General features: G+C 47.8%; 5 protein-coding genes across 5 annotated transcripts, besides 11 other annotated features; all 5 read left to right on the top strand.

The window, feature by feature from the left end:
* Positions 1 to 48: 48 nt before the first annotated feature.
* Positions 49 to 78: a microsatellite.
* Positions 79 to 110: 32 nt separating this feature from the next.
* On the top strand, positions 111 to 1,844 carry TraAM80_02469 (uncharacterized protein; the record flags this gene model as incomplete). Its single annotated transcript, XM_029379471.1, has 1 exon — positions 111 to 1,844. The coding sequence occupies one exon, from the start codon at positions 111 to 113 to the stop codon at positions 1,842 to 1,844; it is 1,734 nt and encodes a 577-aa protein (XP_029240685.1).
* A 423-nt stretch (positions 1,845 to 2,267) lies between these two features.
* Positions 2,268 to 2,299: a sequence feature (A-rich).
* A 770-nt stretch (positions 2,300 to 3,069) lies between these two features.
* Positions 3,070 to 3,093: a microsatellite.
* Positions 3,094 to 3,115: 22 nt separating this feature from the next.
* Positions 3,116 to 3,733, top strand: TraAM80_02468 (uncharacterized protein; the record flags this gene model as incomplete). Its single annotated transcript, XM_029379470.1, has 1 exon — positions 3,116 to 3,733. The coding sequence occupies one exon, from the start codon at positions 3,116 to 3,118 to the stop codon at positions 3,731 to 3,733; it is 618 nt and encodes a 205-aa protein (XP_029240684.1).
* A 35-nt stretch (positions 3,734 to 3,768) lies between these two features.
* Positions 3,769 to 3,808: a sequence feature (G-rich).
* A 12-nt stretch (positions 3,809 to 3,820) lies between these two features.
* Positions 3,821 to 3,852: a microsatellite.
* Positions 3,853 to 4,037: 185 nt separating this feature from the next.
* Positions 4,038 to 4,072: a sequence feature (GA-rich).
* A 49-nt stretch (positions 4,073 to 4,121) lies between these two features.
* Positions 4,122 to 4,607, top strand: TraAM80_02467 (40S ribosomal protein S10; the record flags this gene model as incomplete). The annotated part of the gene is made up of 1 exon (XM_029379469.1): positions 4,122 to 4,607. The coding sequence occupies one exon, from the start codon at positions 4,122 to 4,124 to the stop codon at positions 4,605 to 4,607; it is 486 nt and encodes a 161-aa protein (XP_029240683.1).
* A 27-nt stretch (positions 4,608 to 4,634) lies between these two features.
* Positions 4,635 to 4,665: a sequence feature (A-rich).
* A 132-nt stretch (positions 4,666 to 4,797) lies between these two features.
* Positions 4,798 to 4,826: a sequence feature (A-rich).
* Positions 4,827 to 4,850: 24 nt separating this feature from the next.
* TraAM80_02466 (40S ribosomal protein S10) lies at positions 4,851 to 5,336 on the top strand (the record flags this gene model as incomplete). The annotated part of the gene is made up of 1 exon (XM_029379468.1): positions 4,851 to 5,336. One exon carries the CDS (start codon positions 4,851 to 4,853, stop codon positions 5,334 to 5,336), a length of 486 nt encoding a protein of 161 aa, XP_029240682.1.
* Positions 5,337 to 5,371: 35 nt separating this feature from the next.
* Positions 5,372 to 5,428: a sequence feature (GA-rich).
* Positions 5,429 to 5,492: 64 nt separating this feature from the next.
* Positions 5,493 to 5,536: a microsatellite.
* A 115-nt stretch (positions 5,537 to 5,651) lies between these two features.
* Positions 5,652 to 9,371, top strand: TraAM80_02465 (intraflagellar transport 122-like protein; the record flags this gene model as incomplete). Its single annotated transcript, XM_029379467.1, has 1 exon — positions 5,652 to 9,371. The coding sequence occupies one exon, from the start codon at positions 5,652 to 5,654 to the stop codon at positions 9,369 to 9,371; it is 3,720 nt and encodes a 1,239-aa protein (XP_029240681.1).
* Positions 9,372 to 9,422: 51 nt separating this feature from the next.
* Positions 9,423 to 9,457: a microsatellite.
* Between the last annotated feature and the right edge of the window lies 1 nt (position 9,458).

Raw genomic sequence — 9,458 nt, 5'->3', positions numbered from 1 at the left:
GGGGTAACTTTGCATATAAGGGGGAAAAAAAGGAAGAAGTCTCCGCGGAAGAAAAGAAAAAAGAAAAAGAAAAAAAAACACCATTCACAAGTGTGGCTGAGCTGCCGCGAATGACCGGCGAGGACCTCCCAGCTGAGTTTCAGGGGCTGTCGGGTGGACTTTTCTGTGAAAACCTATTTATGTTTTGTCTCGGTGTGGTTATCCTCTGCTCCACTGGTGTGACATCTCTGGGAATCATGAATTCCCTTACAAACAATTACCTTCAGGTGACGAATGACCGAAATGTGATGTACTATTACTCACAAAACGGCACCGTGGAGCCGAGTGCTGTATTGCTGATCCCAGAGTTTGTCGTTGAGGTTGGAATGCTGTATTTCACGATTGGTGCAATGTCGTTCTCCCGAAAACAATGTAATGTACTCCCGCTGCCGCCGTTTTCTAGTCAGGAGGGGCCAATGCAACTGGTTCTCTCTGAAGACATTAGTCGTGCCTATCTAAAAGTTAGAAATGATGCACTTCAGTTTGGGTACGCAGCTGCAGAGACCTGCGGAGGTTATTTTGCTTCCAAAATCATGCATAAAAGTCGTTTTGTCTTTGCTGCAACGATCATTGGGACTCTGTGTGGATTGGGCATCATTATTCTGGCGTCCATTTTTTTGTTTCACCTGAAAACGAGACACGATATGCTCAAGACACAAGTGTGTGTGAAGCAGAAATATCGTCTTGTGAGGCTTACTGGAGAGGAGGAGGAGCTAAAAATCTTTATTAGGTTACACGAAACCGAGAGACGCTTGGAACGTTATGTGATCCTTGTACTGTTTCTTCTTAGTGTCGTAGGAACAATATTTCTCGTCACTGCGGAGGTAGTGGAACGACACCTACGTGCATCCGCATTAAAATGTGGCAGATCCTTCTGCGGGGTGTACGAGGATGCCATGAGCAGTTTTTTACAGGTTCTTGGAGCGAGTGGGCATAGCTTCTCTTGCCACGTGGGGTACTCTTCTGTAGTGTTGTTTGTTGTTGCCATTTTGAGCACCATGCTATTTTTATTGGCTTTGTTGTTAGCTGCAGTCCATTTCGTCATGCGTCACACATCTGTGAGGCTAGACCATGTCGGAGAGGAAGATGAAAAACGGTCAAGTGATGGTAGGGAGCTGAGCTTCACATGCGCGGGTAATGCTCCTATAGATCTTTGTAGGTTCTCTAACGGTAGCATGGACGTCACTAACCCTGTTGCGCATCATAGGGCCGCAAAAACTGCCTCAGAAGAGGAGAGATACGGGGATTATTTGTTTGTTTATTCCACTGAGACGGAAAGTGTTTTGGAGGAAGTGGTTGAGCCAGGGACTGTTAGGGAGGATGTTTTTAATGGCGAGCGGTGCGCGCTTTTAGAAAGAGAGGAAGCTGCACGTGTTGTTATCTGTCGAGAGCATGACTTTGTGTTTCGTACTCAGTTTTGTTGGGTAAAGGAAAAGCTTTGGCAGGGCGAGATGCTCTGCATGCTCCACCAGTATTCTTTTAACTGGTACATTGGGCGTATGCTTGATCTACATGTGGATGAAACATACTCCAGACAGACGCTCTTGCGGAAGAGCAGTGAGAAGCTTTTGGGTAAATTCCGTAAGCTGGAAAAGCGTTTTCACATGTCTGAGCCTATTTTGCGTAGTGTAAAGAAGGCAACTGCTGTGCTACATGCAGCGTATGACGGGATGATGCGTTCTGCGTCTCACTATGCCGTGAAAGATGATATCTGCCGCTACGGGTTCCCGACAGATTGGTGGCTAAACAACGCTACCAAGGCTCTTGTTAACGTAGCCATGGATACAAAGCGTTATGAACTTTGAGGTGGGTTCGGGTGCTGAAGTCCTAAATGTTCACTAAATTCTGTGGACCTGAGTTTATATGACACAATGAATGGCAAGCCACTAATTCAGTTCAGACTGGATGCAGCTCTCATTATCGCCTGAAGTGGGGAGATGACGCGTATGGCTGACAGGTGCCTTGCGAAGGGCTACTATAAGCATATTTAGAATATCAACAGACCAAACCACCTATCACACAGTGCTGCCCTTTTTGGGTTGGCTACCCGACCACGGCTTGATTCCTGTAACTTTTTCATCCTGTGCGGTTCTTTAGTTGACTGGGAGAACATGTGCGTATGGGCATCTCTATGAAGAATAGGAATGAGATCCGCGCATGCGATTGGCTACCGTGTTTGAAGAAAAATGGAACACTCTATTGTGTACTCGTGTAGCACATGAGTTTGATTTGTTAGTTTTTTTTTTTTTTTTTCTTATTTCCGTCAGCTTGCTTTCCTAGGCGTGAAGGTTCCTATTAGTTTTACTTCCTAAAGGGGGAAAGAATTCTCTTTCTGTTTTTCCTTCTTGACGTATATGTTGTTCGTGGTGTAGGAAGAAATATTTGGTTTGGGTTTTTTTTTTCTTCTTCTATTGCGTGGTTTTTTTTGTATTTTCGTCTCTTATGATTGTATTTATTGTAGGCTCAGTGGGAAGCGCCGGCGTCGGCCCTGTGTTGCGCAAATGATTTTGCCACATGTTGGACAATCACCTTGGAGATATTGTCCACCAAACTTTCACCATCCTCACAACGTTGTTGTTTTATTTCCTTTTCTCTTCCATGCCCTTCTCAGCATGTATGCTTGCGTATTGCTTCAAAAGTGACGTCTTAGCTTCGTCTACGTTGCAATATGGTTCTAGCTGAAGTGGGTGGGAGGGGTTGGGCGGGAGGGAACGCAACAAACTTCACAAGTGTTTATTGGTGTATACGTTATCTATGTATATTCTATATGCGCTCGTGGAAATTAAACTACAGTAGAGGTGGTTTGCTTTCTACACACAGGCTTCAGAAAGTCGCGCAGTAGGAAAGAGAGACTGAGAGAGCTACATATAAGTGTTCTAGGCTGTTTCCTGAGCAGGGGGGGGGGGTGAAATGATGTCCTCCTTTGTCATTGTTCTTGTTTTGGTTTTTTACCATTTGCTTCGCATGGGGCTTTATGCCTGCGCTCGTCTTGAGTTCATTCGTTACTGTTGATAGAAACACACACAGAGAATATATATATATATATATATATATCAACAAAGGACAATAAGAGACAATGGACGTATCAAGGAGCTTTGACACATTCAACTTATCACGCAATCGCATTCGTGTGAATGAGCTTAATGAGGAGGAGGAGCACGCCAACGCCGCGTACGTGGAGAAACACAACCTGCAGAGCCTCTTCTCAGAGATGTCTGAGCTACTCTCAGAGAAGGATCCAAAAACGGAATTGGAGGCCGAACGCATTCTGTTGGATTTCTTGTCGCATCGTAAGGCGGAGCGTGACCGTGCGGCTCTGCGGCTTCAGTTTAACCACTCATTTGAAGTAAACCTTGACAACGGGCGTAAAATTATGAAACTGCAGCTGGGCCAAGAAACGTCTACACTTCAGTTGGAGCAAAAAGCTCGTGTGTGGAGAATTGACGAGACGTTTGCTATTTCGTTGGAGCAAGCGGAGGAGCTAACAGAGATGTTTTATGAACTTGGCCGTTTTGTTGTGGAAGGGACTAAAGGGGAACAGGGAGGATTCATTAGTATTGATGAGCGGGATGTGTATTTACTCGCTGCAGGGAGGGAATGCGCGGAGGCGGGGGACGAGCTCTTTAATTTGGCGATGCACTTCAACATGGACCGTGGAAAGAAATTAGAACCAACTTCGGGGGAGGAAGTATAGCATTTTGCTGCAGGAAAGCAAGGAGGTGCGGGGTACACGCACACACAAACACACCCACCCACCCATACCAACCCAGATGGAGTTTATGTTGTGGTGGTGGTGGTGATGGTGATGGTGGTCATTGTTGTTGTTCCTTCCATTAATAGCTGTCCCCTTGGTTATGCGTTATTAGCTCAATTTAGTGTTTTGTTCTTGGCACTCGTGCCGAATGGGGCGGCTTCGGTGGGATCATTGTTGGACAGGAAACATGGTGCAGATTGATTACAATTTCTTCTTGAGTAAGAAGGCGCTGTTGATTTGGGTATTTATTTCTTTTTTTCTCTCTTTATTATCCTTTCTCCTCGTTGTTGTTACCCTCCCACTCGGTTTCTAAAGCTCATCAACAAGGATGGCCACTTACGTCCCCAAGAGCTCTCGCGACGACGTGTACCGCTTCTTCTTCACGGAGGGCGTTATTTCCTGCAAGAAAGATCCTCTTGGCACGTGGACCGGGACTCTTGGTGGGAAGGCCTTTAAGGTGCCCGCCGTGCAGGTGATGCAGCTCATGCGCTCCATGAAGAGCCGCGGCCTCATTAAGGAGCAGTTCGCCTGGCGCCAGTTCTACTGGTTCCTCAACGACGAGGGTGTGGAGTTCCTCCGCAAGTATCTCTTCCTCGCCCACGACGCCGTCCCCAACACCCACAAGGTGGAGTACAAGGCCCTCGAGCGCGAGGGCGGCCGCGGCCGCGGGCGTGGCGATGGCCGTGGACGCGGGCGCGGTGAGGGTCGTGGACGTGGACGTGGCGAGGGCCGTGGACGCGGGCGTGGCTTCCACAGCGAGCGCGACGCTTACCGCACGGGTGCCGCCGCCGCTCCTGCTGTCGAGGCGCAGTGAGGTCATTATTGGTAGTTGGTGACTCGGATTTATTTCTCGTTTATTTATTTACTTATTTTTGTCCTGCATTGAATCCTTTTTTGTGTGTGTGTTTCTTTTCTGCTGCTCTTCCTCTTGCTGTTGCTACGTGATGTAGCAATAAAATGTTCTTGGGATGGGTCTTGGTTAAAATGGTGGATTTTGATTCTACTTTCTGTTTTTTTTTCTTTTCTTTTTTTTGAATGCGAGTAGTTACTGACAAGGATGGCCACTTACGTCCCCAAGAGCTCTCGCGACGACGTGTACCGCTTCTTCTTCACGGAGGGCGTTATTTCCTGCAAGAAAGATCCTCTTGGCACGTGGACCGGGACTCTTGGTGGGAAGGCCTTTAAGGTGCCCGCCGTGCAGGTGATGCAGCTCATGCGCTCCATGAAGAGCCGCGGCCTCATTAAGGAGCAGTTCGCCTGGCGCCAGTTCTACTGGTTCCTCAACGACGAGGGTGTGGAGTTCCTCCGCAAGTATCTCTTCCTCGCCCACGACGCCGTCCCCAACACCCACAAGGTGGAGTACAAGGCCCTCGAGCGCGAGGGCGGCCGCGGCCGCGGGCGTGGCGATGGCCGTGGACGCGGGCGCGGTGAGGGTCGTGGACGTGGACGTGGCGAGGGCCGTGGACGCGGGCGTGGCTTCCACAGCGAGCGCGACGCTTACCGCACGGGTGCCGCCGCCGCTCCTGCTGTCGAGGCGCAGTGAGGTGGCTTAGTAACAAGCAGTGAATTGGGATCATATTTTTTTTTGTCGTTTTGAGGCTATTGTCTTTTTTTTTCAAGTTTTTTTTTTTTTTTGGGTTCCAACGAGGTACACGCAACTGTGCTCTGTTATGGTACTCAGTGGTTATTTGACTGGATGTTGCTGTTGGCTCGATTTTTTTTTCTTTTTTGTGGTTTGTTGTTGTCTAACACACATGCACGGAGCGTTATATACAGGTGTTATTCTGCGCAATACTCACCCAGTTAGCAAAGGGCAGTACCGAACGAAATATTAGCTATAGAATTATTTACGGGGGCAATGCATACTTCAGTAAAGTGGTCGGAAATGACGGCCGGCGGGTCCTCTAACCCTACCCCAATTTACAGTATCTGTTATAATCCAGTCGCAGATGCTGTTGTGGTTGCCTGTGGAGTTCGGGTTTTGGCCTACGATGCCAGCACAGGATCTATTATACATTCCCTTAAAGGGCATACTGACACGGTGTACTGTGTTAGTTGTTCCCATGACGGCAAGACCCTGGCCAGTGGAGGGGCGGACAAGACTGTTATTCTCTGGAATAACAAGTGGGAGGGTGTGTTAAAGTATCAGCACAAGGAATCTGTGCAGGCCTTGGCGTACAATCCCTCAACTGGGCAGCTTGTTTCTGTAGCAAGCTCCGACTATGGGGTTTGGTCCCCCGATCAGGTTAAGGTAGGGAAAAATGCTCTGCCTTCCAAAGGACTTTGTGTCGCGTGGTCCCGAGATGGGCATTTGTTGGCCATCGGACTTTTTGACGGTACTGTCCTCTTGGTTTCTCCTTCTAGCTCGGAGAAAGTGGTGATTCAACGGAATGCCCCTGTTTGGACACTCACTTTTTCACCTACAGCCGAAAATGGTTTGGATGTACTCGTTGTAGGATCGTGGGATCGACGACTCTCTTTTTATAATACCCAGGGAAAACCCATAAGCAAAGAGAAGGAACTTCCGTGTGACCCTTGCTGTGTCTCCCTTTATGAAAACGGTGCTTTCTTGCTTGTCAGCGGAAGTGACCACAAGGTGACACTCTACACTAAGGACGGCAACATGCTTGTTGACGTGGTCAATGCCGATGACTGGGTATGGTCGGCTTATCAGCGTCCAGGCAGCCCGCAAATTTGCTGTGGAACAAATGACGGTAAGCTCAGTGTCATTGAAATTGCTGTACCGGCTGTACACAGCATCTACCACGATCAGTATGTTTATCGTGACAATATAACCGACATTGTTGTCCATCAGCTAACACTGGATAAAAAAATACGTATTCCTTGTCATGACTATGTTCGCAAGCTGGCGATGTACAGAGATCATCTTGCCGTACAGCTTCAAGACAGAATTGTTGTGTTTGAACTTTACTACGATGAGGAACGACAACTACGGTTTCAAGATATTGCACACATTGGAAAAAAAGTAGAATGTAATCTTCTCTGTGTCACTTTTAACGCCGTTCTCTTATGCGTTGAGCGGCGGCTAACCATGTATGACTTTCAGGGCAATAAGCGCAGAGAGTGGGCCTTTGAAGCCTCTATTCGCTATGTCAAAGTAATTGGTGGTGCAGAAGGAAGGGAAGCTCTTCTAGTTGGCCTAAAAAATGGTGCAGCGTTACGCGTTTCCATTGACAATCCTTTTCCTACAACCTTGGTGAATGTCAACGGCTCCATTCGCTGCCTGGACATTAGCTGCATGCGCGGAAAGCTGGCTGTGGTTGACGATAATGAATTACTGCAAGTATTTGATCTTCGAAATCAAAACGAGGTGTTGTTTACAGAAACTGGCGTGCTTGCTGTTGTATGGAACACAGAATATGACGACATGATCACCTACACCACATCAGGAAACATGTTGAATATTAAAACTGGTTTCCTCCCTCCCTATCAGCAAAAAATGCCAGGATTTGTTGTGGGCTTCAAGGCTAATCGTGTTCTCAATCTTAATTCCACAGTGATTGACGTGGTGGATGTCCTGCACTCCCATGCTCTCCATCGCTACGTGGAGAAGAAGGACTTGGATTCTGCTTATCGTATTGCATGCCTCGGCGTCACGGAGGACGATTGGAAGATGCTTGGGATGCATGCCATGACACAATTAAGGTTGGACATTGCACGGATGGCATTTATTCGCATTCGTGAAGTGAAGTTTGTTGAACTTCTTAGCCGGTTAGAGTTGGAGCGGCGTCAGGGCACTGAAAAAGAGAATTCCGAAAATGACGCTCTTCTTATGGGAGATATTATGGCATATCAAGGTAAGTATCAGGAGGCGGCGAGGTACTTTCTGAAGGCGGGGCAAGAGAATAAAGCCATTGAAATGTTCTGCGACTTAAAAAGGTGGAAGGAAGCGAAAAAAATTTGCAGTAACGAAAAATACTTGAAGGAGTTAATTTTTCAACAGGCTCGGTGGGCGGAGGATTTGCAGAATTACATTGAGGCCGCCTCCTTGTATCAAGCCTGTGGAAATGCAGGAAAATCAATTGCTATGCTGCGTTCAGCGGGGCAGGTTGATAGATTAATGGAAATGTGTAGGTCCTTGCCTCGCTCAGAAGTGGCTCTTATCATGGAGTGTGCTGAATTCTTCAAGAAGCATGACGCAAAACTGTACGCCTTGGAAGCATACGAAAAAGTGGGCGATATTCGTTCCGTTATTGCTCTCTATGTGGAGATGCATGAATGGAGGCAAGCGTTTGCCTTTCTTGAACGTTATCCTTCCTACATCCGTGAGGTGTATGTCCCGTGGGCGACGTGGTTGGCCGACAATGGCAAATTTGAGGAGGCTCTTGAGGTGTATCGTCTAGCCAAATGGCCGAGGGAGGCAGTTCGTGTGATGGAAGCACTTGCAGCTAATAGTGTGGTATGCCGCAAGTTTCGTGATGCTGCCTTTTACTATATGCATCTTGCCAGAGAGTATGGGGTCTTAGAGGATGAGCAACAACTTACAGAGGCACAGTGGGCAAATCGAATAAGACTTAGCGCGGAATGTGTACGTCGTGCCGATATTTACTATGCTTATCACTTTGTCTATACATATTCAATGCAACCGTTTCCATACAACGAGGTAGCACTCTTTAATATATCCAAGTATGTCGTGTCGATGCTGAGCGGCGCTGTTGTTCCATTGAATGTGGGGAAAGGTGAAGTTCTCTACACACTCGCGCGCGTTGCAAATCAACTTAATATGACTCCAATATCACGTGTGGCGCTTGAACAGCTTCAGTCAGTGGTTCTTCCTATAAAAGTCACTGAGCAGGTTGATGTGGATAGTCTTTTGATACGCGGCAAAGTCTACACTGGCAAGGAAGAACTTCAAGATGTATGCTTCCGTTGCAGGCAAACCGTGCCGCAGCTCACGGATCCGGGTGATCGGTGCCCAAACTGTGCCCATCCTTTTGTGCGCTCCTTTGTGAATTTTAATACTCTTCCCCTTGTGGAGTTTGTCCTGTCAAACGAGCTCAGTGATGCTGAGGCCGAGCGCATTATTTTGGCTGGTTCAGGACGCAAGTCTGCGGAAGCAAACAACGAGAACGGGCATGGCAATGATAGTGAGTGGAAAGCGGACACGGGCGCAGATGTGATTACGTTTGCTGACGAAGAAGACAATATAGACGCCATGATAGATCAGCAAATGACTGCCATGGGACGCGCGTCTGCGACTGGACAAGATCCGTTTCGGGTGCAATTGGCCCATTTCACACGACCTAACAGACCAAATACCGAGTATCAACCGTTTGTTGCGAACGCTGAGATGCTTCGTCGAATGCGTCGTGATGAGGTGTTTATTGTGAGGGCCGGGTTTGGAACGCTTCCGGTGCGACACAAATATTACCGTGTGATGAACCGTAGTGTGGGCATTGTTCTTTGCCCGGGGTGTCAGCACTTCTTCACGGATGACGAATACGAGTATGAATGTATGAAGGGTAGTGGGTGCCCACTGTGCCGTCATAAAATGGGACGGCAATCGCAGCGTTCAGTGAAGCGGATTCTTCACGATGTTCTTGGCGATGAACAGTAGTTCAACCAATGCAGATAGGAGAGTACCCCATATTAATTTGTATATACATAGGAGAGAGAGAGAGGGGGAGGGGGGGAGGGAGGAGGG

Source organism: Trypanosoma rangeli (genome assembly GCF_003719475.1).
Source record: "Trypanosoma rangeli strain AM80 chromosome Unknown Tra_15.4_contig_00056, whole genome shotgun sequence".
NCBI lineage: Eukaryota > Euglenozoa > Kinetoplastea > Trypanosomatida > Trypanosomatidae > Trypanosoma > Trypanosoma rangeli.
This window is presented reverse-complemented; position numbering and strand designations above follow the sequence as displayed.